The 21,406-nt window shown below is 32.2% G+C and overlaps 1 protein-coding gene across 4 annotated transcripts in view; it reads right to left on the bottom strand.

Moving 5' to 3' along the window:
• The window catches only part of LOC124357495, a 38,197-nt gene extending 17,519 nt beyond the window's left edge, over positions 1-20,678 (bottom strand). Inside the window, exons 1-3 of one of the 4 annotated variants that reach the window (XR_006921952.1) lie at positions 14,802-14,909; positions 2,900-3,100; positions 184-302 (exon numbers count right to left, since the gene is read on the bottom strand). Coding sequence is in view for 3 of the 4 variants with exons in the window: in XM_046809347.1 (XP_046665303.1) it covers positions 184-302; positions 2,900-3,100; positions 14,802-14,804 (323 nt within the window). In the remaining variant the exon portion in view is untranslated. Of the gene's footprint in view, positions 1-183; positions 303-2,899; positions 3,101-14,801; positions 14,911-20,543 lie in introns of those variants that run through there. The other 3 variants (XM_046809348.1, XM_046809347.1, XM_046809346.1) reach the window with 3 other exon arrangements.
• Between the last annotated feature and the right edge of the window lie 728 nt (positions 20,679-21,406).

The raw sequence follows: 21,406 nt of genomic DNA, 5'->3' as shown, positions 1-21,406 counted from the left end.
GGTGGATGGGATATAATGTGACTGTGTAACATATTGAACTGAAATCACTATTAATTAAAACACTAGGAAATAAAACTGCAATTAAATTACTGTAATCAAAAAGGTTTGTATAAAATATTGGAATTCCGCGGATTTAATGTAACAGAGCAATAAATTATTTACTAATTAAATTTTCAAACTTACCCATTTTTGTACAAAACATAACTATTTGTGGTTCCATTTTTGAAGGTTTCTGAAAAGGAGCCGTTGAGTATGTCGGTTAAATGTTTGGAGACCCAGACGTCGATAAACCGACCTGTGAACTGACCAATCAATCATAACTCCTGATTCAGAATATTGTTAGTCACATTTCAAGGAAAATATTTGTAATTACGAGCCTATAGTTGAGAGCCAGTGAATAAAGGAGTTGCTTATATATTAGTTTATTTAATAATTTATGAACACAGTTCTGTAAAAGTGGATATACTATGGATATAATAAACTATCTTAGGCCCATAATCACTTCATTAGAACTATATGTCTTACTGGGAGAGACCACTGCCCGTTTTGCGTGACCAATCCGGCGCCCAAAGAACACCATAGACTGGCAATAATGTGACTCCGCTCATTGTGACAAGTCATTCACCACCGAGCGCTGTCCAGCTGTTTGCAGTAGGACTTATAGTTTCTATTAGTAGCACTTTTACTCTCTACGATACATTTGTAATTGATTATTCAGATAACTATCATAAAGTAAGTAAACCCTAGTTTTACACAATTAGTCAGTAACCAAACCTACATCGTGTACCGCATACCACAGGAAGCGTGTCCTCTGGTATCCTAGGAGACATTTTAAGCTTTAATAGTGAACTCAACCTTAAGTTTACGTCCTCCATCAACTTCCTATTCTTATAAACATGTAGATAACTAGGTTTATAAGATGTGTGGTAAACCAAATTCAGCACGATCATGTAGAACAACTACTGGTTCCTAATTTGATTTTTAACAAATTCAGAATTTAATTTAGATATTAAGTAATGTTAAGTTTTCATTTTAATTTATGTGTATTGTAGTTTTAACAAAAATTTGATTTTAAAAATATATTAAATTGATGAAAAGAATTATTTTCAAAATTATTAATAAAATATATATATATATATATATTTTTTTTAGGGCAAAAAAACCTGGGTTATCATTGCCCGATTAATAAAATATACTCTCACCATATTGAATCAAAAACGCTTTAAACTACTGTAAAATAACTGTCTAGCTATAATACCTATATGTATTTATTAAGCAGTTTTAAGAAAGGACGTGCAACGTTTATGCATAAAACGATGGAATTAGTATACAATAAGACATGTTTTAATGTGATTCAGGTTTTTCAATTACATTGCATCTTTCCATTGAATGTGTTAGTAAAAAGAACCAAAGAAACGTATTTTGTATTTTATTCCATCAATTAATGTCAACGTATAACGTTTTATATAAAGTTTTACCTCTTTTATTTAAAAATATCTTATTAAATTTGAAATATGATACAATATGTTCAAGCATAACAAAGATCTCTTTCCAAGAATTATTATTTGTGCAAACGTGCCATAATATGTTCTCAACACTTCTAAATCGTACAGTTAAAAATGTGATTCTGTCGAGTAGAAACGCAGAGTACTAGTATACTAACTAGGTGTTCCACTTCACAAGCTAGTATAAATAGTAACTCACTCAAGCGTTAAAATATAATTTATACTGCAGTAGAAATGCAACCATTATTGGCCATGTTAGCTAGCGATTTGTTTTTTAAAACTAATAAACTAAAGTTTGTTGCATTGACACAACACTACATAACTCCTATATATTTGCATTATAATAGTGTGCTGAATTAATAATTCCAATGAAGAATATTATTTTAATTAGTTCTTTGCACCTAAATTCAAATCAGTTTTTGGCTGAGTTTTAGCGAAGCCTATCAATGTACCCTAGTCAGGGGCCGAGACATACATGGGTTTGAGATAAGAGGTAGAAATTACTGGAAGACACAGAACGGTAGTTTATGAGCTCTTGGCTTCGCAGACAGGTGTTCAATTCAATAGATTGCTCGATATTCTAAGAAATACCCCTATGCTCAAGGCGTCAAAAATCGTCTGCAACGCTTTCTAGCGTCAAACACATTTTACAACATTTTATGGCTCTTAACCGGGAGACCGCCCAATTCTATGATTGACTCCAGCGCTGGAAATGGGTTGAAATTGACTCTGGACAAATTGGCTTATAGAGGAACAATTAGTTCGATGATGGAGTATGTCGCTCCATAGGATTTGGTTGTGCCTTAGCGAATAGTTTTACATTGGTCTTATGGTTAACCATAATGGCAATGAGAAAATAGAAGAATAAATAACATTGCAAACAAATTCAATACACTCATAAAGTATCTAACTACTGGCAGTTGTCCTTACGTCTCTAATTTTTCATTTTTTAAATACAGTTCAAGTTAAATACTTACAAAACGTATAATACATTTAACATATGATAAGTTAAATAAATAAAAATGAGACAAAACATACATTTCTACTTTAAATAAATGTAACTTGTACTTTTTTTTAGAAAATCTAATTTACTTTACAAGATCTCCTAATTTTTACCCTTTTTCCCAATTTCAATTAAAAGGTTTTGCAATCCATGATTTTTTCTGAAGAATTAGTTAAACATTAATAATATTATTATATATAATAATTGTAACGTAATATTATAACATATAATATTATAATATTATTTGTTTTATAACTAAATTTTTAGAGACGGTTATAAGTGCATTATAAGAGGTCTTGAAATTGCCCATAGTTCAGATAATGTTATCTTAAAAAGCCCTTTCTTTATTTGTATTATGAAGTTCAAACTTAAGCAATTATTAAACATTTACATATTTCAAGGAGTTTGGAATGATGTGCGTTGACAGTGGGACGGTGATATCTTCAGTACAGGCAGCCTCCACTTGGCCTTGACAGAAGAGATAGATGAAAGCAGTGGAAACTGGAATCTTCGAGAAGAACATACTCGTCGCGTGGGTCATGGTGTATATAGGTACCTTCCTGCCTTCACCAGGCAAATACCTTTCAATATCCTGCAATCAGGCAAGTTATCAGAATGAAATATACCATAATATATATATATATATATATATATATATATATATAAATATATATATATATATATATATATATAAATATATATATATATTGTAAAGATTAGAGGTATCACAGACATATCGTATCATATAACAAACTGTTATATATTCCATTACAGTAATTAAGTTGTTTATATAACCTGAACCTAAGGGGTCAGGTTCTTAGAAACGCATAATTTTAATTTATGTACGTTACTTCATAACGAAGGGAACAGGAAATTTTAATTTAATAAATCTTCTTAATTAGGATAAAACTGAAATTCTTATTAATTTCAATGCTACTACTTGTATACATCATCACTAATAGTGCGAACCTAGTATTATTTTACGATGAAAGTCAATAACATTGGTGGTAAAATATATTATGAAGAATAATGACACCATCAGAATTATTTTCGAGTTAATTGTCGTATAATATGCTTAGTAAAACAGTTAATGAGACAACAAATGTAATAAATTATTAAATTATACAAAAAAGTCTTATGTCTGCTTTTTTTAGATGGGTGGTTTCATGGTTTTAAGTTAATATTAGTTTGTTATGAACACGAAATTGCAATAAAGTATCCCGTAAGTTTCGAATAGTTTATGAAAAACACTTTTCTTCCTATAAAATCATCCTGAGAAAATATTAAACCAAAATCATGTTTTATTTGTTGTATTTCACTACTAATTATAAATACAGGTACCTGAGCACACATAGCAAAATCCCTACAGTTCTTCCTGGGCAAAGTATAAAAATACAGAGTTTGTCTCAAATTTTTAACATATTGAACCATGTAACCGTAACCGAATGAAATGAGTTAATAGTATATTTGTATAGAAAGTATTTTGATTTAATCTTTACACCTTATAATGGACCATTACAACTGAGTAAATTTTCTAAAACAAGATTAAAACTATATTTTTTGTGTTTGTGTTGAAAATTAGGTTTTAAACAGACCACGAGTATTTCTTTGTCCTTTATTGTATTGTTTTTGACACACGTTTTTTTATTATCTATCGTACTGATATACAGCTTGAGAAGGATATAGAGAAGGATACCGCTGATACACGAGTAGTTCAAGACGCTGATTGGGACCGGAAGCTGTCAGATCTAACCCCGTCTGTCTGTAAGCCTCTTCCTGTTCCGTACCGATGTAAATTACACACAGAATACATTATTTATTGGTGTTCTTTTAAGAGTTATTCAGTTTTAGTTAGATTTATGTATGTATGCAGGTATAATACATATTGAAGAAGTCTTATAAATTTCTGTTTTTGCGTTGGAAGAAAATATATCAGAATTAGTTTCCTGTGTTGAAATTGTAGTTGGCATCCGGAAAGTATGTTCCATTTGGCTGGAATTAACTTGTAATGAAGAGGAAATCCGTACATATTTGTATTCGATTATAGTACACAGAGTCAGTAGTTAACAATTTGACTTCTACGTTATAAAATATGTATTTGTATAGTAGTAAAGGATGCATACATGAATGGAATAATAAAAACGGGCTTATTTATTTACATACAATACTTTTAAGTTATTCTGGTTAATTAATCATTCCAAAGTTTTAAATCTTTAACGGATTATTTATTAAAATTTAAACAATAATAAATGGTTTATTATATTATAAATACTCGTATCATGGCCGCGTGGGGTAAATGCTAGCAAATATCAGTAATACAGGCACTGCAGAGGCGGGTATGGAATGATTGTACTGCAAGCGCCATTAGCAGATCAATTCATAATGAAACGGGCTAGTAGATGATTAGTTAATGGTTTGATATCTGTTGCTCAGCTGACCAGAGCACCGCCGTTATAGCATGATTTGTATTTATACTACAAGAGAGAAGCAATACAGGCACTACAAGGGCGGGTATGGAATGATTGTACTGCAAGCGCCATTAGCAGATCAATTCATAATGAAACGGTCTAGTAGATGATTAGTTAATCGATTGATGTCTGTTGCTCAGCTGACCAGAGCACTGTCGTTATAGCATGATTTGTATATTTATACTACAAGAGAGAAGCAATACAGGCACTACAAGGGTGGGTATGGAATGATTGTACTGCAAGCGCCATTAGCAGATCAATTCATAATGAAACGGTCTAGTAGATGATTAGTTAATCGATTGATGTCTGTTGCTCAGCTGACCAGAGCACTGTCGTTATAGCATGATTTGTATTAACGCTACAAGAGAGAAGCAATACAGGCACTGCAAGGGCGGGTGTGGAATGATTGTACTGCAAGCGCCATTAGCAGATCAATTCATAATGAAAATACCTAGTAGATGATTAGTTAATGGATTGATATGTGTTGCTCAGCTGACCAGAGCACCGCCGTTATAGCATGATTTGTATTAGCAGATATGGAATGATTGTACGAGTATTGTAAGCGCCATTAGCAGATCAATTCATAATGAAACGGCCTAGTAGATCATTGGTTAATGGATTGATGTCTTTCGCTCAGCTGACCAGAGCACCGCCGTTATAGCATGATTTGTATTACCGCTACAAGAGAGAAGCAATACAGGCACTGCAAGGGCGGGTATGGAATGATTGGACTTCAAGCGACATTAGCAGATAAATTCGTAATGAAACGTAAAAGTAGATGATTGGTTAATGGAATGATGTCTGTAGCTCATCTCACCAGAACTCCGCGGCAATAGCATGATTTGTATTAGCGCTACATGAGAGAAGCAATACAGGCACTGCAGAGACCGGTATGGAATGATTGTACTGCAAGCGCCATTAGCAGATCAATTCGTAATGAAACGGCCTAGTAGATGATTGGTTAATGGATTGATGTCTGTTGCTCAGCTGACCAGAGCACTGCCGCAATCCCATGATTTATATTAGCGCTGCCAGAGAGAAGCAATACTGGCATGATAGGACTACAATGGACATCGGTAGACCAGCAATCTGTAATGGAATGGCTCAAGAGACTGGATAATGGATTGGCAGCGTTGACGTCAAATGTGATTTTCAAATGGACGGACAGTTGAGCCTCACAGCCACACAAATATGACAAAAGAAAGCAATACTTGAGTAAGTGTGGGATCGTACTGTCTTGGCTATACTGTCAGTAAAGTTAAGGAAAAATTGTATAATTTGTAAGAATGATATTTTTAATTAGTAGTAAATTTTATTAAAACAAATAAATGGTTGTTTGGACAAGGCTCTTCAAAACTTCCAACAAATAGAATTTAAAAAGTATTGTTTTAATAATAATATTTTTCTAATTGCTCCAAGAATTCAGCAATATTTTAGTACTGTATTTTGTTTATATATATATATATATAATACGAATATATTAATCATATTGTTAAATGTGCAAATTAACAACTATGTTCGATAAATCCCCAGTTAAGACAAACATAATTATAGCAGTGAAAATATAATTCATGTAAACCGTAGCTACTCATACACGCACAAAATCTAAAATAAGCACGTACTTCTATTTAAAATGGTTCAACCCTACTACACGTATCTTACCTCCCAGATTTAATACAAATTTATCTTCCTGTATGTAACATATAGTGCCTTGACAAAGCATGGAGCCACGTCCATTTCTTATGATTGGATATGGATTACAGAAATTAACATGTAGTTTACGGTTATAGTATGTTTCCATCTGTCTTTCGACGAGTAATGTAAATTATTTTTACACATAGGTGAGACGGATCAAAAAGATTTCACAAAAAATACTTATTGGCTGTCTATAATGTTTGATAATTTTAAGACATATTGCTTTCTAACTAAAAGTTCCAACTCGAAAGGATCAGCCTATCAAAAGTTATGACTACCTAAAAGTTGTTATCAGTATAAGATTGCATTTCTATAGTACACTCGTACACGTAACATTAATACCTACCCTGTCAGATGTTTTCATCTCTCTTGTTAATGGATGATAGGTTTATAAGTTCATTGTGGTTACCGGAGACCCTTCATTATTAAATGTTGATTGAAGCATTCCATGCCACACGACGAAATACATAGTTACAATCAATATTGTTGTAAACCAATTTCTATGACATAATCACGATATGTAGATGCCAAAATTCGTGGCGTACTCGTAACACCTTACTATCACTAATACACAGGTCTTAACAATTTCGGCTATATTTAACTATATTTAACTTTGACATCCCTCTTCAGCTACGAACAACTGCTGTTTTACAGTTGAATCAAAATAAATCCATCACCACCGAGTCGTACCTTAGCTCTAAATGTGATGCATTTTTCCAGATCTTTACATGTGCAGTCTTAGATACTTGGTATCCAGCGTTGCACTAATCGTCTAAATACCCCCTTCTCTATAAAGTATGTATTCTTGTAGGAAGGAAGTTGATTTGATCATGATACCACTGAGAATAATACCCACCTTGGATTTCAAGAAGAACAGATCTATGTAGGCTGTAAAGGTGCTAATAATTCGGTTTTCCCGAGTTCATGTTTGACCGTTAAAGTGCTCCGATGTACTCTTTCCACCTGGTTCTTATTAAATCGCAGCTTACATAGTACTTACAATAAAGTTTCATGATTCAAAAAACCGAAAACCTATTTGAAACTTAAAACCCATTTACACTGGTTTGAAGTTTTCAAGCATCAACTTTATGCTGGTGCAAACCAGAGAGCAGATGCTTACACTATCATCGCACACGGAAGCGTTTGCTAAATTAGACTCATTTATTTCAGTAGGTCGTATTTCCAATATCAAAGAAAAACAAACAGAACTGTTCTTCAATGTAACCTTTTCAACGTTATTTTCCAATAATAAAGGTATGTGTAACGTGTCTATAGTTAGGTTATCTTCTATAAACCAATTACAATTATATTTTTGTTTTAGTATAAGAGCGATCAATTGTGTTCTGAACTAATAACCCTTTATTTTTAGAATGCACAAGTTCCAATGGAATTCAATAATTAAACTCAGAATAAAATAATAGTAATTTTAATAAAATTTAAAATCAATAATACAGCAACGCCAAGCTATCTTTTTTACTTTGAATTTATTCTCAATTATTTCATATTTTTAACCCATCAAATGTTCACAAGTTCAGTCTTAAAACTAACAATCAATCAATCATTCAATAATTGTGTCCTTCAAGTTCTCAGTGCTAATGTTTTCAACACAAACTCAAAATAAAAATCTTCATTAAACTTCAAAATAAAATAATCTTCTTCAAATGTAAAATGAAACAAATAATAAAATAAGACTTCTTCTCAAAATAAAAATAAAAAAAAATTAAGGTAATATTAATATTTAATATATGAACAAAGACAATGTCCAACCAGTTAAACTCAAAATTGTATCAATTTCAATCTACTTATTTTCTGTAAATTTCCAATTTACAAATTATTGAATTATCCAGAATTGTCCGCTTGGCTTTGAATGTTAAATTTAGCAACTTCTTAAAATGTATATAGAATCTCAGAACATTAAATAAATTTTCTTTTTTAGTAGGCTATTCCTGATTAAACCAAATTGAACAGTAATTTTTTTATTTCAATATTAAATTCTAACTTTCACAGTACCTCACACATCTGCTGAAGACTTCACCAAGTAACCAAAATGACTATTATAGATTAATTAATTTGAACTTGAGACTTTAAATTTTGAAAAGAAATTTTAATCTTTAACTCAACCTCCTTCCCGAAAATCAATACGGCAAGAGTAGGCTATCACTTTACACGACTTCTCTCTCTGAGCACACAGCAAAGAATCTCCTGAAAACGTGGTTGAATCCACCGGAAGGATCTAGAAGTCCCTCCCACCATCTAATCAACCTAACCTTGGCCAATCAAATTTGAGCAAACACAATGTCTGAATTGGATGGTACCTATCCAACCAAGACCTGTAACCTATGCTCAATACCTAGATTAAAGGAAGCTTCTAGCATTCCTCGAACCCGAATCGACAAGAACTTCAGCAATGCTGGAAGGATCACAATCTTACAATTCAATTATTATATAAGTTTACAATTCTCTTAATTAAAATATAAAGATTCCTATAAATAATTAAATAATATAGGAAGCATCCTATAGTAAGGTAAAATTTGTAAAACATATACAGGCATTTCAACTGCTCTGAAGTTTCAGGGGAACATTCGGCATCAGATCAAGCTATATGTCAATGTCATTATCCCTTCCATCAATCTGGACTTGGAAATGAAGTCCACGCCTAGATAACGGTGTTTCTCAGTATTATATATTGAATAAACAGATAAGTTTCATAGGAACATCATTATTCAACCAAGAAAAACGCCAAAGTCTTTATTCCATCCATCAATATTGGCGCGTCTTTGAAGTCCTTATCGAGGTGACGTCATCACTTAAAACCAGCTGTCTGTTGAGTAAACTATAATTTTTTGATAGCGAACGTAGAGTCTGTAATCAAACCCTGTAAAGACGCAGTCCTCTCTGTCTGATCCGGTGTTCACTAAAGATGACCCCATTTTGCTTCTGTGCACAGGAGAAGGATTTTAGTGAAAGCCAAATCATTTCAACTGGCTTGTTCTTAATTTCAAAGTCTTAATAGTGGGACACAACCTTCAGAACAATATCCACTACAAGGCTAAACGGAATTAGTGACAATGGCTCAAAATAAATTGTATAATTTATAAACCATCATCTATAATTAATTTATCCATGAGACGGATAAGGTAAAAAAGAGTCCACACAGATTCAAATTCTCAGACATTAATTTGTAGTACTAATTAGTACTGCGCATACCATTTCTACAACAAATACAACAAATGGAAATACACTTTACACAATCCGCCATCTCTATAGAAAATTGCATTATTAATTTAACTATCAAGAAATTTGTTTTAAATTTAGTATTTAAAAACTTTGATGCCCATAAAGTAATCTAATTCCACTATCATACCCATTGTTATTTATTTTGATGTGAAATATTAATGTAATTGTAATATTGTGTAATTGATTCAAAGTAATATTAATGGCAGATATGGTTAAGACCTGACTGCGCAGACACCCTACTCCGCCTAAGCACAATGAGAGTAGATAGTCCCACTCAGTACAGACAAACAGTGAAGGTGTTAAATATCTAAACGTATTAATCGGCAGATATATGATAAAGGATTCCTCGTGTAATAGTTTGGAAACCTCTATGAGATATATATTAAATACAAAAAACTTGTTTAAACACAAAACTATGGATGCCATGGTTTCCAGCACGTTATACCGGTACGGGCATAAAAGATTTATATATCACTCTTCCGCAACAACAAGAAAAATAAGAATTGGGCAAGCGTTTATAAATAACACAAATCTTACACTATTAAACCTAAATATCAAAACTACAATAATAAGGACATCTGGAATGTTCTTTTAAAACTCTGTAACTCGTTCACTTAACTATAACACATTGCATATGCAAGTAAGATCCCCCCTCCCTTCCTCTCCACCTGTAACATAATCACTCCACAACTGCAGTCCCGCCTCTGATGCAAATGCAATCTTTACCTCTTTACTCAAGCGGTCGCAATTCCATTCTGATGCGTTTAACTTAATCTAACTTTGTCTTAAAACCAGCCATCAACATCCTCCCTAAGAGCATTTCCATTCAACTACTTAGTGGCAAAACGTAACAATGTTTCGGTAGGTGCGTAGAAAATTCTAAACCGTTTACTTAAATTTAAAGTTACTTAAGATCTGTCAGACGCCTTCAAATATTTTGATGAGCAGTGGGAATAAAACTAATGAGCTATGTGGTATTTACATATTTTATCTCAGATAGAAAAAACATAAATACCATTATTTTATTGCTCTTTAAATGAAAATCATTATCAGGAATTCTTCTTGCCTTCAAATTGATTAGGATTAAAATAGAGTAAAATGTATCTAATTAAATTAAGACGTTAGAAAGGTTTGATAAATTCAGCAATACCAAATATGTATTTTACAACCTTCGTAACCTTATGAACTTGGTCAAATGCTTCCCTTGATCAACTTCTCGCGATAAACTTACGTCCGGCAATGTTATTAACATATTAATAAAATCCTGGTCATTAACCGTCTCCATATGGTAAAATTTATCTTCAACAAACCCAATAGTCCCTGTTTTATTTATGGTCAGTTGCTTAAATTATACCCTTGAAAAGTTGCAATCCATATTGATCCAGAGGTAACTTATCTCCATTCACAACTGAATCCCTGAACGTTTTGATGTACTGGTCAACGCATAACGAACTACAATTCCCAATCCAGTAAACTTCTCCCATTTTCAACTTAATCTCCTGTGAAACTAAATTTAATCCCTTCTGTTTAACTGACCCAAGGTAAATGTAACAGCGGCCAAGTTAATCACCAAATTCCAAATCAACAAAATGGTGACTAAACCTCAACAATCATTACATCATTACATTACACATTAAAAACACCTAATAATTTAAATTTACTTTTAAACTTGATTTCCTAAAATCAATTTCCTGTTACAGGTAACACTAGTTTTAGTTCATCGAAATAAATAATTTAAATGTGTTTTTTAAGTAAAAACACAATTTTCGTAGAACTAATGTTTAATCTCACAGTTAAATAAGAGCAAAAGTGATATTTCTGACTGATATGATAGGTCTTCAAGTACTTTAAATAACACACCAATACGCTAAGAAAAACAATTGAGCATTAATTATACACATATTTTAAAATCCCTCCTATTCGTTATTCCTTTTTTTATAATCTCAAACTCAGAGCTGTTAATTAAAGTAAGAAGGATAAAAACAACAGGATTCAAAAACTGCTTTTGAAATGAAGTTATGCGAACACCACCACTATTCTGTACCATATTGTGAAGTTTTATAATATAAATAAATACAAGTATAAATAACAGAACAAGCAAGTAACCTCTAAAGCAAGGGTTCTCAACCGTTTTGAACCTGCGACCTCTTTTTTGTGTCCGGAATTTTGGTGACCAAAACTGTAATTATTGGAAAGGGGGACGAGACGTTTAACACGATTAAATAAATAGGGCTCGTATCCTGTAAAATGCTGTGGTTTTATTTTATGTAATCTCTCATTAAATATCTTATAAAAACTAAACTTATTCTCCAACTAATAAAAGTATGACAATAACACCGATAGTACGTAACTTGAAAACCATTAAAAATAAAATATTTTTGATCGCGTTATAAAGCCTTGCGGAAGAGCTCAATCAGTCTGTGAGTTGGCCTGTGAGATTTTATGAACTAACTCAGTCCGCCATGAATTGGTCTTCAGTCCGACCGATATACATGTAAGTTTCTTACTCATCACAGTTTATTTGCTGTTTCAAGTTAGTGCAAAGTTGTAATAGATAACGTTTTAAAACGAAGTGCTTCCGTGGGTAACCAGGTAGATCAAACTAAAAAAAAACAAGTCTTATTTAAGCTTAGGTTCACGTCTCTCTTGTAATAAGCCAAGTGTCTCGTGTGTGACAAAAGAATAAAAAAAACCATGGGAAATGTTACGTCATCTAGAAACCAAACATCATGAAATTAAGGATAAAAATGTAAGTTTTTTTAAACCAAAAATGTCAGGCTTTGAATAATGGAAAAGGAAATATTACTAATATGAGTAATACTAATCAAAATGTTCATAATGCTTCATATGATGTACTGTAGCATTAAAAATTGCCCAAAACGCCAAACCACGTACAATTTCAGAAAAATTTGTACTTCCTTCTACTATTGACATAGTTTCACAGGTGATATGTCTCCAAGAAGCTTTAAAGTTAAAAACATACACCACAGTGAAATGACTCGTTAACACGAAGAATTTCGGTATGGTTGAACACGTTAAGGATCAATTAAGAGATCAATAAAAAAGTGAGTTTCTTCAATACAAATTGACCAATCGGCTGACGTTGGCAGTTATTCTCAAATGTTGTCTTTCAGATATGAAACAGGTGAAGTAATCGATTCTATTTTGTAAAAATCCCTTATCAGGCGACAAGAGAATGAATCTGATCATAAAAGTTACGAAGCCCTTTAAATCATCAACCAGGGAAAAAGTGTTTCAATATACAGTGATGTTGCTGCTGCTATCACTGGCAAAAGACATTGGACTGATTTCAAGATTGAAAACTATCATGCCTAATGCTAAATGGGATCACTGATTTAACATAGGCAAGTTCTAGCATAAAAATAAATGCCAATCAAACTTCGTCAAGGTCTGGATGGTGCTGTGAAAAGTGTTAGTTTTGTTTAAGGTCGGTCATTGCAAAAACGTATTTTTTTCCGCTCATTTTTGTGAAAAATGAGCTTTTAACATAAAAATGTTTGATTTACAAACAATTACGTTGGCTTCCCGAGAAGACGTGTTGAACAGACTGTTTTAGTTAAGATCAGAAATGTTGGTCTTCTTCGGGGTGCTAATCACCTAGCTTGCAGAACATTTTGTTCATAACGAGTTGTTAATCCAACTTTCGTACTAGGCAATGAACATTGAATTGCAAGGTCTAGATAAAACAGTTTTATTTGCACATGGCAAAGCAAATTGATTTTCAAAAAAATACAGAGAAAATAGCTGGGTCAAACGAGTAAAGGGTAAGAATTCTGTTAACTTTCTTTGTTTCTTCAATAAAATATATATATTATATTATGCTTATAATAAAACTTGTTTTAGAGTAAAAGATGAACTGCTTGACTTAAATTTTTCGCTGATTGTGTCTGGTGGTGTCCAGGTTGCATATCTGGGAGCTTTCAAAATACAATTTTGGACTATATTCCAAATGAGTTTTACACTGGGTTTTATATCCATTCCAAGAAAAGATGGTGGGAAAAGAAGACGTTAGTTTGCTTGAGAAACCGATAGAATTGTTAACAGACGAATAAAAAAAACTGTTGTAAGAGAGGGATTATGTGGATAGATTTTGGATAGGTATAAAAACGAGTATCCGGATTTGGGTCTCAAGCTATAAAACTAGTTATTTCATTTGAAAACATCAAACCTATGTGAATTTGGTTTTCTAGAATGGTAACGATTAAAACAAAAAGAAACAGGTCATCGGTGGAAAACGGTATAACGATGTGCATAAAAAATGTTCAGCCAGACATTTTAAAGATATTAAAGGCATGCAAGTTTAGGGTTCACGTTAAAAGTAGGCCTATCCAACCTTTTGTGAAAACTAAAGTTTAATGTTTAAACATTAATTTTAAAACATAATTTTCATTTACTTTATTATTATAAAATCAAAGTAATGTATTTATTTTTTACAGCAATTACGTGTCTTAAATTGTATTTATTTGTTAAGGAATGAACAGCTCAGAATGAGAGTAGCCTTTTGTCGAATTTGATCTAGGACATTTTTAAATACTTTTTACATCCTGACAAACTGATATGTAATTTTTACTTTTATTGCTAAGTACACTTGGAATATTTTGGTTTGTTTCTTATTATAAAATCTATGAATGCTATTCTAGTACCTAACTAAAATTTATTTTTGTTTTTAGCTATGAACGAAGAACTTGAGGACTTGAGAACCAAAATATACTTAATTTTATTGTATTTAGTCACTCATGAGTAAGTAGTTTGTTTTGTAACGTATTAAATACAGTTAACTGTTACCAAGGATATGTTAGCTTACTTTGTAATCTTAAAAATAAATTAGCCTACTGTTTTATAGAATTCAACAGCATATTTAATTTTGATTACCATTTGAATTTGTCATGTAGTTCAATATTGCGCTTTTAAGATGAAATCATGCGGTTGGTCTGGAATCTAACTAGCTCAGTGTTTTGAAAAGGGGAAAGGCTCGTTGGACGTGTCAATGCAGCAGTCATGCCGGAAGAAGAGCAGGTCGGCGACAAGACGACGCCAACACCGCAAGCACGATCCAGAACCAATGGACTAGCGCTTGCTTTTCCAGTGCTTTTATCTCCCATCTAAAGGTTTATTGATTCAGTTTTAGAAACATTTAGTATAATAAATTCAAAATAACTGTAACTGAGAAACCGTTACACTTACATACATATTATCTTACGAAATTTGGACCTGATTGTTATGGAAAAAGTAGCTTTTATTCCTTCGTCGGTTACCCTTCCACAACCCCTGACGTGACCATTCACGAACCCCTGGGAATCGCGACCCTCAGGTTGAGAACCCCTGCTCTAAAGTTAGCAACTGTCTATATAATAAAAAGTTCGAAACATTAAATATATGATTGTAAACTTGGATTTTGTATGATTGAAAATGCCCAGATTGGCGCTGTTAGTAAGCCAAGATTAGAAACATAAATGGAAGAACCTCTGGGTCACTTTCTGGACATTTCATAGACGAGATAGCATTAGTTCGGTTTGATCCACGCTGTTCCTTTTACTGAGACTGCGTGACTCAAGAGTACAACACTTCATACTCCAAATTTGCACTTATCCTTTTAAGTGATACAGTTTTCTTCTAACTTTTAAAACTTTTCTTTCGTCGTATCCTGGTTCTAATCATCCCAAAAATCAAAATACTACCATTCTGGTTACCACTGTAGAGGCTAATGGAGTCGGAGTGGTAAATCAGAAATATAATGTTTACCACTTAACCGATACCGGAACACTTTCAATAACATTTGAAAGGGTGAATTCTTGGAAAAGCATTTTCTGTAGGGTGTGATGTAGATAGTGAGTTCATAGCAATCTATGTCGGTGCATAAATCTGATGAACAAATTTCCTCCTTCCAATTTTTCCAAAGTCTACTTAATCAAGGAAAGTTGGAAAAAACTCTCTTTTAAATTGTTGATTAAGTTTTGTGTAACTGCCACAAAGCCAGACCCCCATTTCTAGAAATAACTACATTGAGTTATATAGCACACAAACATTGTTAATTGAAAGAGCCTGTTAAATGTAAACAATTTTAAATATAAGACAGCACAACAACATAATTATAAATTACGTAACTATTATTTTGTTTCAGTTGTTTACACTTATAGTCTTAAAGCATATGGTAAGCTTGATAGTAAGAATACTTCTTATTTCAACATTTTCTGCAAGTCTGTTGAGCATAGAGTAAGAAAATATCCAGATAATAAAATTAGAAACTATATTACAAATATAGTTTATACTTACATTTAAGCAAATGTGCAATCTGTGGTCAGTACTGCAATACAAATATAAAAAAGAAAGTTTATATCTAACTTATAAATTAAGTTTAAAGACCCATTATGTTATAAAACCCATATACATTTTCTTTTGACAGAAGTAGACTTATCATACCTGTGTATTTATATATATTTACGCTTTATGCTATTATGCATATAGGATTCACAGACTATAAAAGTACTGCAGGTCGAAACTGAGATTATAAGTGTACTTAAGATATCTGTTTCAAGTATTTTGACAGAAGTAGGCTTCCCATACCTGTGTATTTATACATATTTACGCTTTATGCTATTATGCATATAGGATTCACAGATTATAATAGTACTGCAGGTCGAAACTGAGATTATAAGTGTACTTAAGATATCTGTTTCAAGTCTTTTGATAGAATTAGGGGTTTTAAATTTTGTTATGTCTTATATATATATTCTTGATCAGGGCAACAAAGCAAACTTAATTGTGGCACCAGAAATATTTTCGACTGATGAATTACAATGGCTTAAAGTTGGCGCTTTTGGTCATAAACTGAAGTAGCCTTCTCAGAACTGTGTATGTATAAATATTTTCTAGTTCGGGGATAAAAACTCTGCCCCAAGAAAATATAATTCATTCGAACTAGAAGTAATGCACGGGCAAAGATGACGGAACTATTAATTGCGGTACAGGACAAATTTAACATTAGCGTCGGCAATATAGTTTATTTGAACCAGAAGCACTCATACAGGTGCAAAGATTATGAAATTGAGGACGAAGCCCCTAGTTCAGTGTGTATGTATATTTTTTTTTCTCGGAGATATGGTCGTAGATTCTCCAGGAAATTCCGTCATTAAGGCAGATTTTTATGACATCTACCTTAAAAACTCTTATTCCTTAACAAAATTTATCTTATTCACTTATTTTTATTGCAATTACCGATTTAATTTGCCCTATAATGCATAATAAATTATACATAACCATTCCTTTTCCAAACCTTGAATGTCCCATTATCTTTTAATTTTCAGGTATAGAAAAAAAGAATAGAAGTTGTTTATAATTACGTAATATATGTAAAATTTTACCCGTTTGGGTCTGTGTTAGGAATTAGTAGAATTAAAATCTTTGCTTGAATGTGAATGACCGTCATCTTGATACTGTTCATTGGTTAAGACTGAAAAACGAACTCATTCAAGGTATGTGCAAGTACTGCATTTGCACTAATTTAATTCTGGATATAAAAAATTACAGCAATTATCCTGTTCTAAACGTCACGTTATATTGCATTAGTATATGTAACATACAATAATATAAATACATTTCGGATTATGGTGCTTTTGGGTGCTGGATGATGTATATAAATACACAAGTCCGAAGAAAATACCAAATATCTCCTTGAAATTCTGTCTTGAGGATGATTAAAATAGGCATATTTTTAATGAAATCTACCTACAATGCACCTGTCTTATTCCTTGACCAAAAATAAGGCGTTTTAACATTGTACTTGGAGCTGATACCAAGACGGCTGCCAGTATAGTTGACACTTAATGGTTTGGACTGGAAAATCGTAAGATTTGTGAGTACTGATGGTTTTAATATTTATGCTAAACTTAACCAAAATTTACGAAACAGAACAATAAACTTGTATCAGCTTCCTTTGAGAAAATGTCAATATATACAGAATTGTCAAAATAAATATTATAATAACTTTTATTAATTGCTTGAAAAGAAAGTATCTTAATTCTTCGTCGAATAATTTATTTTGTAATGTGATTTAAAGTCAACTTAGTAAGTGCCGAACTTTCTCAGACCAGTCCATTGGATTAAATATATGCCCGTATTATCGGAGCAATTACAACACGTGCCTCAAAGTTGAGGCAGTTGATGGTGTGGGGGGGATGTTAGACAAACCGAGGGGCTGTCACAGAACTGTTTACAGCACTGTGGGGTTGGTTGTAGCTATAAATTGTGACAGGAAGGATGTAAGTCTCCTGTCCCTGCTACAAAGGGGGTTAGCTAAATTACTGATGTCATCTCAGCAGTTTTGATACGTATCAATGGTGAAACTTCTTACGGTAGAACGTTTTGCAAGCTTAAAACAGAGCTCAGACAATTGAGACCTTTTCATTTTACTGATCACATCATCGCAAAGTGTTTTATATTTGAGTCAAAATTATTTGAATGTAACATAATCTTTAATCTTTTCCAATACAATTCATTGGTTTAGAAATTGTAAAATAATAAAGAAATAACAATAACCTCGGCACCAATACATATACTTATACGTATATTCTCAAATTAAATAATTTATTACTACTAAGAACACATATTACATTTAAAATATAAAATCGGTTGTTGGAAGATTTTAGAATCAATAAAAATAAATCACTTCATTTTACAAAATTTAAATTAACCCTTTGCGAAACCAGCAGTGCATTCTTCTTGCAGTTTACCTCAACGTTATGTATGTAACGCTTTATGAAAGTGATGTATTTTCTACATATAAAACACTTGAAATTATACCATTAATAGAAATGACATTAGTCAATAATTTTATATCTACGAGTATATAGGTTATGTAATAACAATATTATATATATATATATATATCTGTGTGTGTGTGTGTGTGTGTGTGTGTGTGTGTGTGTGTGTGTGTGTGTGTGTGTGTGTGTGTGTGTGTGTGTGTGTGTGTGTGTGTGTGTGTGTGTGTAGCTAATATTATTGTAGTTTCGAATGCACCTGCGAAAGATGAGTCGGTACTTCAAGTCTTTAGCTAGTTACACAGTTAACTTGTTTGGTTGGAAGTACCTAGAGCACAGGCTCGATTGATCGGGTATTTCTGGAAAGACTTGGATGTCCAGTGACAAGGTGGTCTAAATTATCAGACGACAGTGAAAAGAAAATATCAGCGACTGTCTTTCACAGTAGAGTTTGTCAGTAAAATCTTGGAAGTTGCACTGGAAGTCATATTATGTCTTATTTCATCAATTCAGATTTCAAAGTTACTAAATTTTTAGAAAATTTCAGACCCAGATGGAGGTTAAGCATTGATGATGCCATGAAGAGTACCTTGAATATTATAGCTGGAGAACATGAATATTTTTAAATTTTTAACCAGTTTTGTTTAAATCATCAATTAAATTAAAGACCCACTATTCCTTTTCACTATCATATGAAACAAATAGCACCTCATGCTTTAATTGCCAATTGCATTACAAATAGTAACAACTAACTTCTAAATCTACGTTGGCTATATACAATAAATGGCGTATTTAGATACCTATTAGTGAATTATGACCTTTTTGGCCCGTCCTGCCCGGTAAGATCATAGAAACGAATTAAACAAAGTTGCCTTGCTCATTATTTAAAATTAACGACCCCTCGGATTCAAAAAAATAAGGATGATTAAAACAAGCAAAGGTTTCGTGTTCAGATAAGTATAATAAAATTATGACCAAAGTTTGAACCCACGTAAAGGATACTTCAGTTTGTTATTCTTATCGCAGCAATACGCATTGCCATAGCTAAGATATTATTTCGAAGGTAACCTTAATATATCACAAATCTTTAACCCTTAAAAACAAGGAACGTGCTCCCTCAATGATATTGCGTTTTTGGGTTCATATGAAATATTTTAAAGAAGGAATACGGTTGTAATAACTATTAGATACAACGTGCATTAAATTTTCTGTACTATTTAACGTAGTGTATCACTTTTAATTTAGCAGAAACTACATGTGTAATAATTTTGCCTACGGTGAAGATTAGTGCAAATGACAGTAGGCGTGAGTAACGCAGTGAAATATGATCCATTGCGTCATAGTGTCATGAAGCACAAGCAGTAGAAGTAAATGAAAGTGGAAGTGTTGAGAAAATTTCATGTTCTTTGCACGAAAGGTGTAGCGATTAATTTTTGTAGAGTATAATATATTGTCTAATTCATTAACATAAATTTGTTTGAATGATGAGGGACATCTTGTGAAGCTTTGTTAAAAAATCATTTATTTTACTTTGTAAATACTTGCTGCTTTACAAATAAGTGTATAAAATTGCAGATATTACAAAGTTACTTGCTTTACACAAAGAACTAAGCTAAGCTATTACTGTCTTTATGGTGACGAAAGCATAAAACTAGAGCTTTCCTCTTTTACATTTTGTATTACTTCTTCTTTAAAGCCTTTTAACTATAACGTTAACAACAGGCATGAGTTATAATAATTTTATTGATTCGTTTACGAATTTATTAACTTTACTTTCGTAATTATTAGCAACAAAGATTGTAAATATAATGTAAATATAATATATTGTAAGTTTCTAGGAAATTAATTCTAATATTACCTGATACAGCCTATATGGTAATACTCATACTAGTAACACCGTCACTTCTTCATGTCCCTACGACTGCCATATATCACGAAAGACAGCCCGTGTTTCCCGAACTTGCCGCTCGAGTGCGCCAGCCTCTCTTACTATCTCATATCAGATTTATGTCTCAATCGCTCTTATCTGATCGTCTATCGCTGTTTAGGATTTACTGCTCTGTAGGGCGGAGGCGCCTGGAAAGATTAGTAGAACATGTACGTAGATTGGGATCAGATCAGCATTATTTCTAAGAAGATAAGTGTGATTTGCCTATAACTGTTGTCCATAAAATATGGAGTTGATAATTGCAATACGCTTTCGCTGTTGTAATATATTACGCTGTTATTACCAGTGTTATTAAAACTGAAAAACATAAACAAATGTTTAGCTCAAACACGTTAAAAATAGTACCTTGGACATAAATAATAAAACAAACCTCATTTAGACTTATTCAGCTTCTACATTGTATTAGTTTGGTCCATATATATATATATATATATATATATATATATATATATATATATATATATATATATATACTTTGTATATATATATATATATTATATATATTTATATTTTATTAATTTAATTACTTTGATTTTCATATAAATCGGAAAATCTTAGGTTTGAAACCCAGAATTCAAGAAATACTTTATCTAGGTTATTAGTATTAACATTAGTAGTAATAGGCCTTAAATTAGTATTCGTATTCATATTAGTACAGAAAAATATCCTTGAATTGTTGAAATATTACATTTTATTAAATCTTGCAGTGGCATATGGGAGTGGTGAAAATTTATTTTAATTTCCACTAATAATTAGTTTAACATCGACCAAGC

The sequence above is a fragment of the Homalodisca vitripennis genome, chromosome 3 (assembly GCF_021130785.1).
Source record: "Homalodisca vitripennis isolate AUS2020 chromosome 3, UT_GWSS_2.1, whole genome shotgun sequence".
In the NCBI taxonomy this organism is placed as follows: Eukaryota; Metazoa; Arthropoda; class Insecta; order Hemiptera; family Cicadellidae; genus Homalodisca; species Homalodisca vitripennis.
Note: the sequence above shows the minus strand (reverse complement) of the source record. Positions and strands in the feature narration are given on the sequence as shown.